The sequence below is a fragment of the Eptesicus fuscus genome, chromosome 12 (genome assembly GCF_027574615.1).
Source record: "Eptesicus fuscus isolate TK198812 chromosome 12, DD_ASM_mEF_20220401, whole genome shotgun sequence".
Taxonomy (NCBI): domain Eukaryota; kingdom Metazoa; phylum Chordata; class Mammalia; order Chiroptera; family Vespertilionidae; genus Eptesicus; species Eptesicus fuscus.
The window spans coordinates 86,330,876-86,352,770 of NC_072484.1; the positions used below are offsets into that span (position 1 = coordinate 86,330,876).

General features: G+C 43.7%; 1 protein-coding gene across 3 annotated transcripts in view; it reads right to left on the reverse strand.

Moving 5' to 3' along the window:
- The window catches only part of MBD2 (methyl-CpG binding domain protein 2), a 47,216-nt gene extending 28,909 nt beyond the window's left edge, over positions 1-18,307 (reverse strand). The window contains exon 1 of one of the 3 annotated variants that reach the window (XR_008557640.1): positions 17,670-18,307. Coding sequence is in view for 2 of the 3 variants with exons in the window: in XM_028155682.2 (XP_028011483.2) it covers positions 17,670-18,205 (536 nt within the window). In the remaining variant the exon portion in view is untranslated. The remainder of the gene's footprint in view (positions 1-17,669) is intronic. The other 2 variants (XM_028155682.2, XM_028155681.2) reach the window with 2 other exon arrangements.
- Between the last annotated feature and the right edge of the window lie 3,588 nt (positions 18,308-21,895).

A 21,895-nucleotide genomic window follows, 5' to 3' on the forward strand; every position in this document is an offset into this window, starting at 1 on the left:
TTAACCTTGTACCAAATGACTACTACAGAAGAAAAACAATTCAACAGGAAGTCAAAAGAGAAAAGGCTGGAAAACTAAGCAATAAAATATTCCCCTGGAAAAGCAAAACTTCTCTCCGGGTCAAGTCTAAACCAACACACCCCTCTTTGTCACAAACTCTGGTATTCTGCTGCCACCAACTTCAAGACAACGCAAGATCAGATCAACATTCTTTTTCCACAATCACGTGACGTAAGCATTCCTGAAACACAATTCAAAGTATAGAATTCTGCCTACAGATGAAGATAACAACCAGAAGTAACAGAATAGAACAAAGCAGACAACAAGAACACGGCAGAGGAAAGAACGTTAAGATTATGTATAAGCAAGCCTCAACTCCCATTCTAACCCAGATTTCAAAATATGCTCAGTGTCATAAAATAAAATAGCCTGTAACCCTCAATGTTGTCCAAAACTTGAGTCATCTCTGCCCACCACAAACGTCCAACCTCATCTTTTGGTCCTGCCCTCTGTTGCAGCATCACTGCCCACCTGGCACCCCATCCTCAAGCTAGAGGTAATCACAATGCCCCATCCCTCAGCTCTAAATGTTCAGACTCCTCAATGCTGACAATACAGCTTCATCTCCTTAATAACACATCAAGACCCTTCAATCTGTTTCAGATGTTTTTCCTAGGCCCTTTTCACACCAGCCCTGGGTACCCTGCATTCCAAACTCAAAGTCACAAAAATAGGCATGTCTTTCCAGATGAAAGGATGAGCATAAGCAATGCCTGTCATAAAACTATTAAATCCTCCAAGCCCAACTACAATGTCACCTCCTCTATAATGCTGTTTGTGATTCTCCAATCCTAATTAGAAATAATTCTGCTATCCTTGCCATTATACTTCTTTATAACAATTCCTATATATTCTCTTGATGAGTCAAACAACCAGGAATTAAAATGCCAACTTTGAAGACCCTCAAACACAATTTATTTAGGCTTGCACAAAACAAAGTAAATTCCTGAAGGCAAAAAACTTATATCAGTTGAACAGTAAAAAATATGGTTTTCATTTGCAGATAAACTGAAATGGCCAATTCTATGCTTATTAAAAAGTTATATTGCATGTAATTAAAAAAAAATGGAAAATATTTACATGATTAATCTATTCTACTACATGAGAAATGAAATATTACTTAAAGACCCAAATTAATTTGAAAAGTTGACAGACTTCTCTGCTACTATGTCACATAACTACAATTAATTTTAATTAAGTTAAAATAGCAATATCTACACTAATAAAAGAGAAACATGCAAATTGACCGTACCTCCACTAGGCCCACAAGCCACGCCCATAAGCCAATCAGGAGCAAGTATGCAAATTAACCCAACCAAGATGGCTGCGGCCATGGAGCAAGCAGGAGGCTTGGGTTTCCCCGGCAATGGAGGAAGCCAAGCTTCCTGGACGGCTCTGGCCTCTGCTCAAGGCTACAAAGTTTCAATTACAGAAGATAAATAAATCCCAGATACCAGGGTCTCCACTTGGGTCACCGGGGGGCATGGCCAGCCTGCAAACCACCACAGGCCCCTCGCCCAGGCCGCCCCATGCCTCAAGGGAACCCCCACCCTGATCCGGGACACCCTTCAGGGTAAACCAGCTGGCCCCCACCCATGCACCAGGCCTCTATCCTATCTAATAAAAGAGTAATATGCAGATTGAACATCACTCCAACACACAAGATGGCTGCCCCCATGTGGTCAAAGATGGCTGCCCCATATGGACACAAGATGGCCGCCACAAGATGGCCAGCAGGGGAGGGCAGTTGGGAGGGACCCAGGCCTGCAGGGGAGGGCAGTTGGGGGGAGACCAGGCCTGAAGGGGAGGGCAGTTAGGGGTGACCAGGCCTTCTGGGGGGGTCAGTTAGGGGCAATCAGGCTGGCAGGGGAGCAGTTAAGCATCACTCAGGCTGGCAGGGGAGTGGTTAGGGGGAATCAGGAAGGCAGGCAGGCGAGCAGTTGGGAGCCAGCAGTCCTGAATTGTGAGAGGGATGTCCGACTGCCCGTTTAGGCCTGATCCCAGTAGGATCAGGCCTAAACGGGCAGTCGGACATCCCTCAAGGGGTTCCAGATTGGAGAGGGTGCAGGCTGGGCTGAAAGACACACACCCCGTGCAAGAATTTCATGCACCAGCCCTCTAGTAGTCCTTATAATTAGATATACCAATTACTGGTAAAAAAGATTTTGGCAGTCTGACTGGTGTGACTAAGAAGTTGAGCATCAATCTATGAGTCAAGAGTCACAGTTTGATTCCCAGTCAGGGCACGAACTCAGGTTGTAGGCTCGATCCCCAGAAAGGGGCATGCAGGAAGCAGCCCATCAATGATTCTCTTTCATCATTGATGTTTCTATCTCTCTCTCCCTCTCCCTTCCTCTCTGAAGTCAATAAAAATATTTTTTAAAGATTCTGACAAATTATTTAGTATACCTCAGAAGCGAAAAAAAAATTCTCCAAAAAAATAAAATAGCAACTTTCAATCAGATATCTCTCTAATAAGGTCTCATTAATGCAATAAAAAGATGAGTTCCAGGGTGGATTTTCTTTTCACAGACTAATGTTCTAAATGATGAAAATGTTAAGGTAGCAACTTCTACCAAAAAAAAAAAAAATAAGCATTGTTATTCTTAGGATATGGCTTAGAGACAACTAGAATGTTGTTTCTTAAAGAAGCAATTGACTTAATTTCACAAATTAACCCTGCAACAAGTAGTTCCTTATGTAACAGGTGAAATGCCAGTTACCTGCTATGTAGTAGTATCTACATACAAGAGCCTCACTAATAATAACATTCCTCTACAGAACAAAACTCATCAGAGATCTCCCAGTTTTAAATACTTCTCTCCCAAATTAAGGAAATCTAAATACTTAAGAATGCAATTAAGCATCCAGTTGCTGGGAGAAGCCAATTCACCCTCTCCAGGAGCATCTCCGCTGGACATGGCCCCTGAGCCCGGCCCTGTCCTACTGGTGGTTCCAGCAGCTGCACTGGCTCCGGCAGAGTGCTAGAGATGTGCCAAGGACTCTGTGCAAAGGTGGAGAGGGGCACAGCTGAGGCTCAGAAGTGCTTTGCCAATGAGATGAGGACCTGCCCTTTGTGAAACGCGTGTAAACGCTGCTGGAGGCCAGTGGCACCTCTCCCTGTAGGAAGGCGTGGCTGTGTATCCTCCACCTCTGCTAGCTGCTGGCAAGCGACAATAAATCTATGACTGATTAACGGCATTAAAAAAAAAGAAAGCCTCAGTTAAGAGGCTATATTCATGAAAAGTCTATGATCTAGGTTAGCAATTTAGTATGGCTTCAAATAGTTCCTATGTTTAGTGATTTTAAAAATCAAACAGAAGTATGCATTGTAAGAAAGGACTGACATACTCTACAGATAAACTAAATGAGTAAGGAAGGAAAATGGTGGAAATCAAGTTTTAACTATTAGCATATCAAAAGAAAGTAGAAATATCAACTAGTATTCAATCAGATCTAATCCATCTCCAATCCCTACCCCATCCTAAAGATGGACTTCTATGAAGCATCTATATTGAATAGCTACAGGTACTGTCATACACGCTATTGCTATTGCCCTCAGAATCGTGGTACAAGGCATTTGCTTCTCCGTAACTGTTATCGCTTGTGCTTGGTGCTTTAAGTAAAGTTAGCTTGGCTGTCCTAGTGGATTTTAAGACGAGGGATCTTCTTCTGCAGAAGATGAAGCCAATCATAGAAAAGACGAGGCCTCAAGAGAATAGTTAAGCAGGAATTCTGCCCATCACATATAGACCATCTGCACAGTAGCAACATGACCCTAGAAGTGGCTGAGACAGTAAATGCTAGATGAACAAACAAAAAACTGGTATGTCATTTAAGTTCTGGTCGCACCCAGAGTGACAAAATTATCACGTGTCTGCACTCTAAAAGATGGCTGCTGTGGGTCCCAGTCTCAAGCACACCAGGACTTAATGTAACTAAGAGCATCAAAGTGTAACTTAGGGAAATTACTTTTTTTTTAAACTCGAGTAGACTAGGGAACGATATTAGTCATTTTCAGTTTTCTCTGTCCAGAGTGACTACTTCTAATCCCAGTAATGAAATACTAATATTTTCACTTTCGACCACAAAGAACATTCCCTACCAACTACCCCATAGATACGCCAATCCTGAACCAACTTGTGATCTCACCTTTAACTTCTACCCACTAAGTACCCTGAAGAAAATAATCTAGTGAAAATCAATGAGTTGTATTTTTCCAGTTCATATAAGAACATTTCATCACTTGAACTATGTCTTTGCTTGTTTTCATTTTGACTAAACTGTTTAAAGCACTTCTTAAACCAAACTCTATCTTAGAGGTTGCTAAATATAGAGTAAAAGAAAAAAATTTTTATTTGGCATGTGGCTTTTAAATTTAAAAAAAAAAATACTAATTGAGATACCAGTAATCCTATCTAATCAGAGTAATATGCAAATTAACCATCACTCCGCTGCACCCACAAGCCACGTCCAGCAGCCAATCAGGAGCGAATATGCAAATAAGCCCAACCAAGATGGCTACGGCCATAGAGAGCAGGAGGGAGGCTTGGGTTTCCCTGGCAATGGAGGAAGCCAAGCTTTCCTCCTGCCCTTGCCGGCCTAGGCCTCCACTCAAGGCTACAAAGTTTCAATTATAGAAGATACATAAACCCAAAGAGAAATGGCGGCAGCCACAGAGCTGGAAAGAGCGGGAGGCTAGGGTTGCCCCCAGCGATGGAGGAAGCCAAGCTTTCCGCACACCCTGGCCGGCCCAGGCCTTCGCTTAAGGCTACAAAGTTTCAATTATAGAAGGTAAATAAATTCCAAAAGAAATGGCTGCCGCCACGGAGCAAGCAGAAGGCTTGGCTCCGCTCCAGGCTACAAAGTTTCAATTGTAGAAGATAAATAAACCCCAGATACCAGGGCCTCCGCTTGGGTCGCCAGGGGGCGTGGCCGGCCTGCAAACCACCACAGGCCCCTCGCCCAGGCCACCCCATTCTCCAAGGGAACCCCCACCCTGAAGCGGGACATCCTTCAGGGCAAACCAGCCGGACCCCACCCGTGCACCAGGCCTCTATCCTATCTAATAAAAGAGTAATATGCAGATTGACCATCACTCCAACACACAAGATGACTGCCCCCATGTGGTCAAAGATCCTGCCCCCATGTGGACACAAGATGGCCACCACAAGATGGCCAGCAGGGGAGGGCAGTTGGGAGGGACCAGACCTGCAAGGGAGGGCAGTTGTGGGTGATCAGGCCAGCAGGGGAGGGCAGTTAGGGGTGACCAAGCCAGCAGAGGAGGGAAGTTGGGGGCAACCAGGCCTGCAGGGAAGGGCAGTTGGGAAGGACCCAGGCCTGCAGGGGAGAGCAGTTGGGACAGACCAGGCCTGCAGGGGACGGCAGTTAGGGGCAAACAGGCTGGCAGGGGAGCAGTTAGGCATCAATCAGGCTGGCAGGGGAGTGGTTTGGGGGTGATCAGGCTGGCAGGCAGAAGTGGTTAGGGGCAATCAGGAAGGCAGGCAGGCGAGCAGTCCTGGATTGTGAGAGGGATGTCCGACTGCCTGTTTAGTCCCGATCCCACTAAACAGGCAGTCAGACATCCCTCGAGGGGTCCCAGATTGGAGAAGGTGCAGGCTGGGCTGCGGGACACCCCTCCCCATGCACGAATTTCATGCACCGGGCCTCTAGTACTTAAATAATGGTCACCGTACTTTAATGGTATTCACATTCTGTCACCCTATAAATTCACCTGTAATCATAATTATCTTTAATTATCTGGGCTAGACAACTCTAACATGCTGTGAAAATTCAGGATATACAAATTGCCCTTAAAAAGCCCACTGTTTGCATGTGGAACTGCACTCTGAAAACACTCCTCGAGTAGAACAGAACACATTTTTGCATGTTACTTTGGTATGAATAATCATATTTAGTCAAACCATTGAGGAGACCAGAGGTCTGAGCAAACACAAATATATCTTCAAAGGAATTTATAACAGATGAACTGTGAGGGATGGCAATAATCTGAGTGGAATAGGATGAACTGGACGATGAGTGGCAAGTAGCACTGTGGATAGCAGGTGGTTACCTATGAGACTAAAGATAAAGAGCATGCTCAGAGGTGCCCTACTCTCCAACAGTATCAGGGAGCACTTAGTGGGGAATAAAAATCTCCACACTGAAAATGCTGTAAGCTGCACTGGAGCCCTAACCGGTTTGGCTCAGTGGATAGAGCATCAGCCTGCAGACTGAAAGGTCCCAGGTTCGATTCCGGTCAAGGGCATGCACCTTGGTTGCAGGCACATCTCCAGTAGGAGGTGTGCAGGAGGCAGCTGATCGATGTTTCTCTCTCATCGATGTTTCTAACTCTCTATCCCTCTCCCTTCCTTTCTGTAAAAAATCAATAAAATATATTTTTTTTAAAAAAGCTGCACTGGAAAAGTTTGAGAATAAGGATATATCAACTTTCTATCTTTTTCTGCCTCCTTAAATGTTAAAGCTTACCTGTTACTTACAAGAATAAGTATTGAAAGAAAAAGATTTCTCTAACATTAAATAACAATTGTCTCCAGAAATCAAATTTTAGCTAAGACTAAATATCTGGAATTAAAGTTATCTTTTTGGACTTAGGTACTGTGATATTGCAATTTATAAGAAATATAATGGTTATTTCATATGCATGTGGTCTTCATCCTTCCCTGACTCACAAAAATCCCTTGAATTTCCTAAGTGATAAAAGCGACAATGGTGTCTCTTGCTTTGTTGAGGTGACTTCTGGATCCCACTCAAGGATGGTGCCTGGTTGCCAACAGGAGCAACCATGTGGTTAGAGAACAGAACTTTCAGTGCCACCTCTTGACATCAGGAGGGGAGAGGGACTGCAGGTTGAATCAATTGCCAATGGCCAATGACTTAGTTATGACTAGGTAATGAGCCTTCCTAAACACCCAAAAGGACAGCTCCTCAGCCCTTCCTGGAAAAGTTCCAGGTTGGGGTATCAGGAAGCTTCCACATGCCCCAAGCTCCAGGACAGAAGCTCTTTCCTTCAGGACCTCCCCTGTGTATCCTCTCATCTAGTTACTGATTTGCATCCTTTAATAACCTTAATAATAAATCAGTGATCTAGTGAATGAATGGGTTTGCCTCAGTTCTGTGAGCCATCCTAGCGAATTAATAGAGGAGGAGGTTGTGGGAACCTCTGAGTTACAGATGGTCAGAAGTTCAGGTAACAACCTGGGCTTGTGCCTGGCATCTGAAGTGGAAGGCAGCTTTGTGGGACTGAGCCCCTAACCTGCGGGATCTATCCCCAGGTACACAGTGTCAGAATAGAGTTGAATTCTTGAATACCCTGCTGGGGTCTGAGACTTGCTTGCTGGTGTGGGGAAGCTACCACATGCACATAAGAATTAGATCTGGGAACCCTTTTCAGATACAAAACATATAATCAGAAAACTGCCAAACCAATTAATTTAAAGAATACCACTGCTTTAAAACTACATGACATACATGAGAAAAATCTATCCACAGGTCAGCTCTCCACTCCCTCAACCTTTAAATGTAGACCTTGCCTAAAATGAACCATCCTGAGCCCTCCTTTATAGTTTGATCTTGGTAGCTTTTATCTACTCGTATCTTACTTATTATCCTCCATCTCTAACCAGTTAGTATATCCAATTCCTCCATAATCACCTTTGAATCCATCCTTCCTTTCCACTACCACTACTTAAGTCAGGGGTCCTCAAACTTTTTAAACAGGGGGCCAGTTCACTGTCCCTCAGACCATTGGAGGGCCAGACTATAGTTTTAAAAAAAACTATGAACAAATTCCTATGCACACTGCACATATCTTATTTTGTAAAAAAAAACAAAACAGCAAAAACACCTGCATGTGGCCCGCGGGCCGTAGTTTGAGGACACCTGACTTAAGTTATTTATCACTAGAGGCCTGGTGCACAAAATTTGTACACTAGGGTGTGGGAGTTGGGGGGGTGGACACTGTGTCCCTCAGCCCAGCCTGCACCCTCTCACAGTCCGGGACCCCTTGGGGGATGTCCGCCTGCCAGCTTAGGCACAAGCCAGCAGGCAGACATCCCTCTCACGTTCTGGAGCTCTCACAGTCTGGGAACCCTCACTCCTTACCGCCTGCCTGCAGTGGAGGCAGGAGAGGCTCCCACCACCACCGCTGCACTCACCAGCCATGAGCCTGGCTTCTGGCTGAGCAGCGCTCCCCCAGTGGGAGCGCACTGACCACCAGAGGGAAGCTCCTGCATTGAGAGTCTGCCCCCGGTGGTCAGTGTACATCATAGCAACCGGTTGTTCCACCGATCGTTCCACCATCTGGTCAATTTGCATATTAGGGTTTCATTATAATTTATCATGGTCTACATCACCATGGTAGGCTGATTTCCTATTTGCTAAGTCTCCTTGCATTCTAAATTCTCTAGATTGCTCTCCCTAAAACACCACTATGATCTATCAGATTAAGCCCACAATGGACTTCAACTCAGCAAAAGGGAGCCAAATATCATAGCCCTGCATTTGAGATCCTTTTCCATCTAGCCTTCTAACCTTTCAACCCTACTTTCCACTCCTCTTACCCAGTGGCCTCTTCTCCAACCACACTGGTTTATTCACTCTATCATGAACAGGCTGAATCGTTTCCCTCTTCAGCCCTTTGTGAACCATGTATCTGACTGGTCCCTAATGCATGACTTTACCCCAAAACCCCAAAGAGACCAGAAATACCAATCCACCTTTTCTTCTTCCATAAGCCTTAACGAAACCATACAGCTTGTTCTCTGTATCAGGCAAATAATTATGAATTGCCTGTTGGCATCTCTTATATCCTACTTTCAAAATACTGAGTTGTGTATGGTTATAAAACGTCCACAAGTTTAAATCTTATCTTCACAAATAGCATACTGAAGTCATTATTTATGAATGAAATGATGTCAAATTTTCTTCAACATAATGAAGACTGAGTCAGGAGTAGCAGATTGAGGTATGGATGAAATACGATGGACAACTGTTGTACGGGGTACTTGGTAGTTTCTAACATGATTCCCTCTTTTACATATATGTTTGAAATTTCCTATAATGTTTAAAATATAAATATTGAAGTATGCAAGCTGAATATTTCCTCTCAAAACTGGAAAGTTCTTTTTAAAATTATGAAGAGTTTGGGCAAGTAATTTTAGCATTAAATAATTTCTTTAGCCCTGGCCGGTTAGCTTGGTTGGTTGGAGCATCGTCCCCTTACACCAAGGTGGGGTTGGTCAGGACACATGCAAGAACCAACCAATGAGTGCTGGGATGGGTGGAGCAACAAGTCAAGGTCAGTCTGTCTCTCTGTCTCTCTGTCCCTTCTTCTCTCTCTCTCTAAAATCAATAAATTTTTTTAATAGAATTTCTTTAGCAGTGGGGGGGGGGAGGAGTAGGAGGGAGAATTATTTTTTTTAAGTATCAATAAGGAAAAAATTGTTTACAATTTGGGTACTAATAAAATGTAAGAGCATTCCGTTTTTTCCTTTAACATGAATGTTTAAGGAATCACCATACAATTTTAAACAGTGGTAAAAGACCTTAGAATTCTACCTATCTTGACCACTGCCTTAAGGCACTTACTTTCTTTTCTTTTCTTTTTTTTAAATCTTCCTTGTTCAGAAGTACACTCACTTTCTGAACAAAGAGAAGAAAAGAAAACACTGGTTGTTTTGGTTAAACTGGGGATGGACACTGCTGTGGAAAAGTCAGAAGTTAAATATGTCTGGGAATGACTTCAAAATAAAATGGGGGGAGGGGGTACTGATGAAACAAGATTGGCCAGAAGTTGTTCATTCATGTGCTCAACTGGTTGATGAGCACACAGGGGATTCATTACACGGTTCCATCTACTTTTCAGCACAGGGGGGATTCATTACACTTTCCCATCTACTTTTGCTTCTGCATACGTTTGAACTTTTCCATCATAAAAAATAGATAGCTAAATATACCCCCAAAACAGACTATACATTCAAAAAAAAAAGAGGCTAGGGGCCTCCAAGATAGGCCTTTTTAAAGAAATGCATGCATCATTGCACACATGTTAAAAAGAATATTAAGGACATTTATCCTTGCCTTAATCTATGGATTCTTCCACCATAAAAAGAACAAGGAAAAAATATCAAGATACATTATTCAAAAATTTTTGAGAGGATGATGTTCTTCTTCCTCACATTTACAAATCACTCACAATTGTTCCTGACAAATGTTAAGTGCTCAATTTTAAAATCTAATTTTAAATTACATTTGGTATTACTTATATTCATACACAGCTTATGTAATCAAGTTCCCAAACAAATTAGTTTGAATTTAAATTACAAGACAAGGCCAAATCATAAAATCCACAGATATTATTCAAATTTCATTCTATTCCATACTTTTATTTTCCTTCCTTGAGAAGTTTTAGTTTTTTGAAGTTCTGATGAAATTAAGTAATACTTCACTTTACAACTTGCCTAGCCACATCTTAGTGGAAGTGGCAAACAGCAATAAAAGATCAATAAACAAGAGCTGAAAAGCGTATGAATATTCCTAGCCAAACAGTAAATTCATGAAATGAGAGTTGATGATTTATTTCTAATTCATCATGCAAGTCTGAGAACATCTCAAACACGGGATAAAAGGTTATGAATTTTCTATTAGTCCCTCTATAAAACATTTTTTTTAAAGTATCACTTCCCTTGCAAATAACCTGTTTCTGTTCCATTAATTAAAACCAAATTATGACTGTCTCACAAATGGAATGTTTAAAGCAATTTGAAAATATCATCTGTCAATTTTGTTGGAGACTATTTTTAGAGCGTGTCAGTTCCCTTTAAGCTCCGTATTTCCTCTGCGGCAGGTATTGTGGTGGGAGTCATGGCAGGTAAGACTCTGCATGACAGATTCTAAAAATCAGATGTAGGACAGATGGCAATGTTGCACCCTAACAAACTTCTCCAGCACATGACTGAAAGATGTAATGGTACTGCTAGAGAGAGTTATCAGAGCACAATTTCCACCAGACTTACATGTCTTTCATTTATGGGCCCAGGCTTTAGACAAGCAATATCAAGAAAGAAAAGAAAAAAAAACTAAAAGCAAGTCAAACTTTCAATTATGCAATAAATGCTTAATATTGCATTTCTTTCCTTTTTCCAACTAAAAGGTTTTTGGTCTGCAAGGTTTATTTCAACTGTATCTCAACTCTGAAAGAAGCATGCGTTATTGCAGGAACCATATAAACCTTTCTCAATATGCTACACTTAGCCTGCGAGATACAACTGATTTCACCTAATTTCAGTGAACACTTTAAAATGAACACCTATAGCTTGCTCCTTAGGAAATGTGTTATCTGAACATCTGAGAAATTACAGGGTCAACCTAGTTAAATATTTGAAAAAGGAGGCAGGGAGAAAATAAGGGAAACATTTCTAAACAAAAATGATCACTTCTATTACCCACAATGAAACTGCTTTAATTAATGGCAATTTCCCCCCTCCAACATTACACAGCTAGAAGATCATCTTTTGGTCCAATGGCTTCACTGCCAAATAGGATTTAAAATTTACCCTTTGTCAACTTTAAGATGCAAGTATAACAATAATACATAATTACATTATTTGAGTAGTATCCCAAGCGGATTATGCACGAGATGTTGCAATATTTGAGAAGATGAGTAGGGAGCTCTATGGAGGCTGCAGGACAGGGTGGGTAAGAGTTCCGGAGTTAAACCACCTGCATCAGGATTCCAACTGTGCACTAAGCAGCAGTTCAACCTCGAGCATACTCCTTCACTCCCCCATCCTAACTCCCCATATGTAAAATGGAGATAACTGTACTATGCTTCATAGGGCTATAAGGATCTAATAAGATAAGAACGAAAAGCATTTAGCAAAATAATACTAATAGCTGCCAAAGTTATGAGAGCTGTGACACTGCATACACATAAAATTAAGGTACGTAAGACCCTATGCTATATACTATATACCAGTGGTCGGCAAACTGCGGCTCGCGAGCCACATGCGGCTCTTTGGCCCCTTGAGTGTGGCTCTTCCACAAAATACCATGTACCCTAATTAAGTTAATAACAATGTACCTACCTATACAGTTTAAGTTTAAAAAATTGGCTCTCAAAAGAAATTTCAATCATTGTACTGTTGATATTTGGCTCTGTTGACTAATGAGTTTGCCGACCACTGCTATATACTATGTACTATGTACTATATACTAAGTCCTATATACTACACTATATAGTCAGTAAAATTTGAAGGTTGACTTCTTACTGTGTCTGGGCCTTATGAGTATCTTTTCTACCATTTTCACTGTATCTCTGATAAGCATCTTATTTGCTATGAAGAGAGACTAAATCTCTAATATTTTTTTAAAAGCTGTATCTCTGCCCTAGCTGGTTTGGCTCAGTGGATAGAGCGTCAGCCTGCGGACTGAAGGGTCCCAGGTTTGATTCTGATCAGGGGCACATATCCAGGTTGCAGATTTGATCCCCAGTAGGGGGCTGTGCAGGAGGCAGTCGATCAATGATTCTCTCTCATCATTAATATTTCTATCTTTCTCTCCCTCTCCCTTCCTCTCTGAAATCAATAAAAATAATTTGTTTAAAAAGCTGTATCTCTAACATTAAAAAAGAAAAAAGCTCTCTGTCCTTCTATGATACCCTGAACATGATAAAAATTAGAAACTTGAAAATGGATGGACTTAGTAAAATATCTCAATCTATTCCATCCTAGCACAACACCACAGATAATATAAAACAACGGCTAAGAAGCCATTTAAGACTTCTTTCACAAAATTTTAGCTGTCATACCAATTGGTAAGCAATTGGTATGACAGCTATAAACAATTGGTATTTAGCATCTGTGTATTCAGCACTGTGCATGGGGGTGGGGATTTGTGAGAAAACCACAGATTCTATGAAAATGAACATGAGAGGAATACAGGGGACACCAGGTTTAACCACACAGATGATCCAAAAAATATATATTTTTGGAAGGATCGTTTAGTGAAAGTCGGACATTTTAATATTTAACAACTGTGGCAATGGATCTCTCCCTGATTTATTCAGTCAGCTAGTTTTTTTCCAACGAAGACTACATGAGTTGTTTTTTTAAGACACAAAAAAGGGGGCAAGGGGAATGCTGAACTTTGAAATCCTCAATGATTCAGAAATCATGCCCTTAAAGCACCATACTAGCCTTCAGTAACAAACGAGATTTTGTTTTACAACTTTTACTAATACACTTTTTATTTTTAGATTTTATTCTATTTAGATTTTAGAGTGAGAGGGGGAAGAAGGGGGAGAGAGAGCGAGGGAGAGAGGGAGAGGGAGAGAGAGGGGAGAGGGGGAGGGGGAGGGGGAGAGGGGGAGAGGGGGAGGGGGGGGAGAGGGGGAGAGGGGGAGAGGGGGAGTGGGGGGAGAGGGAGAGAGAGAGAGAGAGAGAGAGAGAGAGAGATCATTTTGCTGTTCCGCTTATTCAGGCATTCACTGGTGGCTTTTTATATGTGCCCCGGCTGGTCACTGAACCTGCAGCCTTGCCTAACGAGATGACGCTCTAACCAAACGAGCTACCCCGCCAGGACACTACTATACATTTTTTCAAACCTGTTCACATATGTGCAACCCATAAATCTTGAGTTACTGAATCGTTCTCCTTAATTGGTCCTTAAATATATCTAAAGCTTCAAGAGCTCTATGTATTGATTTTAACGTCCTGGAACTGAATCCTTAGAACACAGCAGAGGTACAAGCACAGCCACTTTACAGAGGGAGAAACGAACGACAGCACTGGGAAGTGTGCGTGACAAGCAAGGCCGCGCCCCGGGAAGTGCAGTTAGAACACCAACTCCAGACCTATTTCCCTAGACTCCGACTTTCATCATCTCTCTCATGACTTTATAGACCTCAATTATACGTGTCCAAGTCCTCTTCTCTCCAGATCAAGATGAAATCTGTAGTCTCTCTTCATGCACCTGGCTCCCTATGATTATTTTATTTTGTTTTGTTTTCATTGTTCTCCAGTTCCACTGTCTTTTCTTTTGAGAGAAGTGATCAGGTGTGAATACATCATAATTTTGATAAGAGTCAAAATGTTTACTATTATGTTTCCAAGATCCAACCAGATGATATATTATGGCAGCAGCTGTAACAGTTGCCCATGACTCCCAGGTGTTTAACCCAGGGAGAAGCAAAAGTCAAGAGCCCTGGCCAGTGTGGTCCAGTGGTTACAGCGTCGGCCGAGCACCAAAGGGTCTCGAGTTCCATTCCCAGTAAAAATAATTGTTCAAATCTTGAGTTCATATAAAGGCCACGAACTTTTTCAGAAACTATACCAGTGGATCCAACACTTTATCAAACCACACCCTTTTTAAAAACAAACTTTGGATGATAATATATGAACTGCCACTATACTATCAGTAGTCCTGACAGAAGGCATAATTATACTGCTTAACTGGCGACTGGAGGCACACCTTCCTATTAGAACTTGGCAGTCTCAGGAAACCAAAATACCATTCTACCAAAATGTGAGGCTTTCTTGATGAGCTTAAGTCCAATTAATAAGTGTTAAGACACACCCTGCGTTCACAGTCAGATTTCTCTAACTCTCCCCAGGGGCAGCCTAATTCAGGAGTTAGCATTATTAGAATCAGTGTGAACCACTTGGTGCAGGTGTTCACACTGCCAACCGGAGAGTTAACGCTTAACCACCTATTAACGATATGGGGGGTGTTTTGAGCTACTGGTTTTTAACAGTCGGGTGTATACAGGGATGGTAATATGCAAAGCAGTGACTCTGCGGATTGAAAAATAATGTGTTCACCTTTGCTACAAGTAGGTGACCTTCAACATTCATCACTGAAAGTGGAAGTCCGTGTCACATACCGCATGTGTCCTCCTACCTCAGAATCTAACCTCTCAGAAGGAAATGAAGACGGGGTGTTACAACCTGCCTAGGAACTAACACTTTGTAGGTAGTGAACAGCCAACACTCCTTCCAGCCTGAACCAAGAACATGTGGCACCAATCTGTGCAATGTGTCCTTTAATTTTGCATGAACAAGTAAAAAGCATATTATGTTGTATTGTCTCATAAAAAGAACAATTATCACTACACTGGTTTGTGATTTGTCTTCGACGAATGTTTGAAAAGTTGTTTTAAATTATATCCGTTTTCTACCATAAAGTATCTACCGAGTTTGTATAAAAAAAGTAAATATCAAAAATTTACACACATCGCCAGACCAGGGTGGCTCAGTGGTTGAGCATCGACCTATGAACCAGGAGGTCACAGTTTGATTCGCCGTCAGGGCACATGGCTGGGTTTCAGGCTCAATCCCCTGTCTCGGCATGCAGGAGGCAGCCGATTAATAATTCTCTTTCATCGTTGATGTTTCTCTCTCTCTCCCTTCCTCTCTCAAATCAATAAAAATGTGGGGGTTTTTTAACTTACAACATTTTCAAAATATATTAAGTGACCACAAATGAGAACACAGCAATCCACCTTTCTGAAATAATTTTTCTAACTACTGCAAGGAAAACAATAAAAAAAATAACTTTGGCCGAAACCGGTTTGGCTCAGTGGATAGAGCGTCGGCCTGCGGACTGAAGGGTCCCAGGTTCGATTCCGGTCAAGGGCATGGACATTGGTTGCGGGCACATCCCTGGTAGGGGGTGTGCAGGAGGCAGCTGGTCAATGTTTCTCTCTCATCGATGTTTCTAGCTCTTTATCCCTCGCCCTTCCTCTCTGTAAAAAAAAATCAATAAAATATATTATAAAAAAAAACAAAAACTTTGCAATAACCAAAAGTTAGTTTGAACAAATTCGTCATCTCAAAGCCAAACAAACTATATCCCTGGAGAAACATCCCAGAGCGTGCAATTGAGTTTAATATGCTCTACTGAGGATAGACTAGTCTCCTATCCCTCAAGTTCACGGAAAGAAGGCTTTGCATACCACCTGCTTAGGAAAACAGAAGGAGCTGTTAATGAAAGAATATGCACAAGGGAACAATGTGAACATCCCTACAAGAAACAAGTGAACTTGAGAGAAGTAAGAATCTGTTCCACAATAACTTTCTTAGTATTATTCAAGCACATTTAATATTTAATGATGGGAAAATACAAAACAAGATAACCATCTTTGTATGTTTAAGGTTTTCATTTTATCTTTTACGATATCAAGATAGGTGGTCTCGGATAAACTGACAAAAACAGTTCTAATAAAACACCACTTTCATTTAATTTTTTTACTTGAAGAGATAAATAAATTTACTGAAACTACTCATCCATATACTTGAGCAACTACCAGAAATAACATATTTACATGTTATACCAGTAGTGACCGCATTCTTGTGTATGCATGTATGTATATACCCATACACGTGTGTATTTGTTAACCTCTTAAATCTATTTAAGAGGATTTGCAATTCATATACACATACACTTTAATATATTTTCCCAGGGGTAATGTATTAACCAACTCGAGGTCAGAAAGAATGGGAATCCTTCAAAATATTATTCTAATGGCCAAATGGCTGACAATAACACCCAAATACTATTTCCTGAAAAAAAGATCCAATCAGCCCACAAACACAGCCTGCAAGCCACTGAATAGGACATGCTCCTACTTTGTTCTGTAAACGGGAAGATTCCTAAGAAATGTCAGTAAATTTGTTGATGAGAAAATTCCACTGGCATCAACAGCCACAGGCATCTTCCTGATCTTACTGGGTCACCCAAACTAATGGCATGATGACATGGACAGCAGGACCAGGGCCTGCAAGACCACATCAAGCTGAAGACCTTCACCATTGGGACCAGGGGTTCTCAAGCGTGGCACCAGCGTCACGTGGGGCCAGATCATTCTTTCCCGTGGGGGCACATCCTGTGGGTTGTAGACTATGTAGCAGCATCCCTGGCCTCGACCCACTAGATGCCAGTCGCTGCTCCTTCCAAGGGGTGACCATCAAAATGCCCCCAGACATTGACAAATGTGTGTGTGTCCCCCTCCGCGCCCAGAATAATTTGGGTCCAGGAGTCCAACTGCTTATTACAGTGCTTAGTTGTCAAAGGAGTGTAAGTCCTGCGACACCGACCGGGCGGCCGGGCGCTTTGCAGGGCCCTTCCCCGGACCCCAGCACCCCAGCACGTAACCGAAACCTCGCTACGGTAGGCGGCTCATTCCTGCACGTGTGCGTGATTCAACGCTCCGGCGATGATGAGTCTGCGACGGGCTGGGAAGGGAGCCAACAGTGACTGGGTTTCGCAGTTTCGATGAATTACACCTCCTCTTAACCCTTCGGTGGCTGAGCATCGCCGCCCGGGTAACCCCTGCTCCTCCAACGACTGCCTCGCACACCTTCAACCTCCGATGCCCGGCTCTGGGCTCTCACCAGCCAGACACGGCGCCTGTCACCGCCCCGGCCTCCACTCCCACCCCAGGGCGCCGGCACCTCCTACTCCCCCGGGACACCCCAGCTCTCAGCTGGGCGACCCGCGCCGAGGGCAGCGCTTGACCCTTGACCCCGGCCTGACCCCGCCACCACCAACCCCCACCCCCCACCAACCCCCCCCCCCCCCCAGGGCGGTACCTGAAGTAGTAGACATCGCTCTTGCCGGCACTGAGCCCAGATTTTCGGATCACTTCCTCCTTCTTCCATCCGGGGGGGAGGGCCGGGCAGTCCATCCTCTTCCCGCTCTCCGTGGCCCGGGGTCCCCTGGGCCCCGGTCCCGCGCTCCCCGACGGGAAAGGGACCGGCTCCCGCCGGGGGGCGCCGCCGCCACCGCTGCCGCCGCCGCAGACGCCGTCGCCGCCAAGGCCGCTGCCGCCACTCGGGGGACGGCCGCGGCCCCGTCCCCGGCCACGGCCCCGTCCCCGTCCCCGGCCACGGCCCCGGCCACGGCCACAGACGCCGCCGCCCCGGCCCGCCTGCTTCCACCGCCCCCGGCCACGGCCGCCGCCCCGAGCGACTTCCCTGCGCACGCCGCTCACCGGGGACGGGGCGAGCGCGCTGCCCTGGCCCCCCTGCTCTATGGCGGAGTCGCCGCCAGCGCCGCTGCCGCCCGCCGCGCTCTCCCCCTCCTCCTGCTCCGGGCAGCAGCGGCCTCCCCCCGGGTGCGCGCGCATCCAGCCCCCTCCCCAGCCGGCGCTGCGCTTCTTCCGTAACCGAGCCCTTGGAATCCCGGAGACCCGCCCCGCCCGCAGAGCGGCGCGCGGGGGACGCGCGCAAGCATCATAGAGCGGACGCGCACAGAGCGGCCCTCCCGCCCGGGGCGTGGCCCCGGCCACCGCCCCTTAGGTCCTCCAAGCGCTCTGGGCGGCCATCTTGTCTCCGCCCCCTGGAGGCCACGCCCCCGCGTCGCTCGCCCCGCCCCCAGCCTCGCCCTTCCGGCTCTGGCCCCGCCCCGCGCGCGGATCCCGGAAGGCGGGTCGGCCCGGAGTCCCTGGTGGAGGGACGTCAGAGGTGATGCGGCTGCTGCGTGCTTCAAAGAGGGCTAACCTCCCACTGGGCGGTGTTACCCGCGCTTGCTTTCCAATTGCTGAACAAACAAGATACATCTCATAGTTTACATTCACTAACTCGATTATTCACGTAACAGGATGACAGATGCCCTTTCTTATCTCTGCATCAAAGCTGGCCAGCGAGCTCTGGTTGAAGGAGTGAGTCAGTGTCCCTTTGGTTATCACTGCCCTGCCAAGTCTGACTGATGGTCCTCCCAGAACTTGGTAAGGCTGACTGTATGTAGGAAAGTGATAACTTGGAACATTAACTCCAGTTGTACGTGGTTTAACTCAAAATTCTCCTTAAAAAGACCAGAATCCCTGAACCCATCTAGAATTTACCAAATTTCAGGATCTTTTCTTAATTTGGACTGCCTCGACTAAAGGCCTTTGGCAAATATCAGTGGCCTTTGCCTTGGTAAACACTCCTTTATGTTGAAAATTAACCCATTGTCACAAACTTTTAGGAATCTGTGTGGGATTTATTTGGACCTGCCCACTCATGCATAAGTGATTTTAATGAATAATGCCAAGTTGACTAGAAACTGATTTAGCCCAGCCAGCCTGGCTCAGTGGTTGAGCATCTACCTACGGACCAGGAGGTCACGGTTGATTCCCCGTCAAGGCACATGCCCAGGTTGTTGGCTCCATCCCCAATACGGGGCGTGCAGGAGGCAGCCGATCAATGAGTCTCTCTCATCATTGATGTTTCTATCTCCCTCTTCCTTCCTCTCTGAAATCAATAAAAATATTTTTTAAAAGAAACTGATTTAAATTTTAGAGAAGCACAATTTTCTACTTGTTGTCTAGCATTTATAGAAATGTGCTATCGAAATCCAAGGTGATATGAAGTGTTTGGAAGACTGAAACATGTAAAATACATTTTATCAGATCGGTAATAAATTATTTTCAGTTTTTGTACACACAGAACCTAAAAGTTGAGGGCCAGGTTTAATGTATAGAAAAAAATATTGATCAATACAAAATAATGAAAAAATTTATTTGATTTGCCTTTGCAATATGTGCAAACACCAACTCATCCACACCAACGTGTCTTGTCTCTGAGCCTGACCTTACACTTCTTTGATGTCCATAACTTGAAATACACTTTAGGAAATCTATCTAGAAATGTGTCCGGCAAAGAGTTGAAAAGTCAAGTTTTCTCAGGAGAGAAGTCAGTTGTGGAGACATGCATCTAGAAGTCACCTTGTGAAAGTGACAGTTGAAGGAGAAAAAAAGAGAGAAGAAAAGAAAAAAGAACCAATAACTGAATCTTAAGGAACACCTACATTAAGGCTCAGGTGAAGGAGTAAAAGTCTGAGAAATATGAGATCGAAGTTTAGATGGCAAACCCTCTGTGAGAGAAAGGGCTTTGATTATCACGCCTGATTAAAACGAAAGGGTAAACATAAGCAAAAATCTCGGTAGAAATGGTCATTGAGGCAATAGATGGGAAAAGATATACTTTTGGAAATGTTCACCTTTCCAAGCTATGTCTACCAAGGGTATAGATCAAATGATACAGTGAGTATAAAAGCATGTTTAAATAAATAACTCACTTAAGGTAATTACTTTGACTCCTACTACCAGATTCCATTTGCTAAATCCTAGTAGATCTAGTTCAATGTCCCCTCTGTTAAGAAAAATCTCATTTAGACATTTCGAAAGCTTTTTAGGTCACACTTGAATTTTTCTGCTATGCTACCATTAAGCAACGTAGCAAAAGGAAGAAACAAACAAACAAAACACCACTTATTTATTCTCTCAATAAAAAAACAAACTGACTACATTCAGGAACTAGATGGAGAGCCTAAAGGTGCTGAGAACAGATGCTAACTACCTGAGATAGGCCTCTTTGTTTCCCTTAAAATACTGGACAGATAATAAACTGTGTTTGGAGAACTGCATTTTATATCTCACTCCTCCAAGAGGAATGGCAACACTGTTTTTCTCAGTACATTTGGGACAACATTTTTCAATTTTATCTCTCTTGCAGGGGAAAAGGTCTCGCTGGCCTCACCTTATGGAAAAAGTGGGAGACAGCAAGAGGGAATTATGTTTGAAATCTGGTCCATCGAACAAACAATAGGGATTTAACCACCTCTGATCTCTGCCTCCCAGGTGTAAAGCAGGTGCTGAAACACCAACTGTCACCCCTGGAAGACTCTTGTTTTTAAAAATATTTTTCTGTTTATTGTTTACCAAGTAAATTTGAGGCTAAGCCATGAAAGAAAAAGTGGTTTTCAAGGAAAAAAAAAAAAGTGTTAGTTTGGATTTTTATTGAGAAAAATAAAACAAATTCAGGAACTGTTGGGAGATAATGGCTGGTTTTGAGATCTGTTATATATTTGTCAAAATATACAGGGATTTTGAGTGTGATAAAATACTAAATAAAAGGAGGATTTAGCCATTGGGAAAACTTACTTTTTTCAAACAGTGTGGTCGGAATGCATCAAGACATTACACAGGAATAAGGGCACAGCCAAAAAAACGTTTCCCGCTCCAATTAGCAGGTTTTATGATTCAGAGTTGGCCCAACTACTGTTCACCTAATTCCCAGCTAAAACGAAATGCTGCTGAAGTGGCATGTCAGGAGGCCGAATGACACTTTCAAGTACCTGCAGTATAAATGAGGATTTTTTTTAATTGCCTTTCACTTGGAGTGACTACAGAGAACCCTACACGGCACAGTTCAAACTGAGGAGAGTTAATTGCTTGAAAGGCAAGAGAAAACAAGGAGAGGCGCATTTCGAACCAAAAGGAAATTATTTCAGAAGACAGTGTCTGATACTTTTTTTTTTTTTTCAATTTTCTGCTAGTTGTTACATTAGCCATGGGCAAGTGGCTGGTACTCTGAAGTATTTAGGATTAAAACATGGGGAGATGCTTATTTGATTTAACTTCCTAAAATAGGAAACACAGTTCTACCAGTAGAAAGAAAACCATCGTTAGGTTTCAAGGCCCTAAGATACCGTGTAACAGGCTAAACGGTGGTTTGACACCTTAACTGTGTCTGCAAAGCACCAGAAGTCTAGGACAAAGGATCCCTGAGAAGAAATAAGGGCTGGCTGTGGCTGCTGCTCGCAGGAGGAGGAGGAGGAGGCGAGGCTGAGTAACTCAGAAAATCATCTGGCCAGGACACCTCCTGCGGTGAGTGGCTTTCCCAATGTCACATCCCTCTCAGTTGAGAGCTTGTCTGCTTCACTGTTTTCCAGCTTGCTCCCGCTGTCTCTGGTTTCCTCGCCCGTGAACTTGCTGCCTCCTCTAAGTGGAGAAACTCCTTTGTTCCCGCCTTCACCCCCAACCGCACCCCAG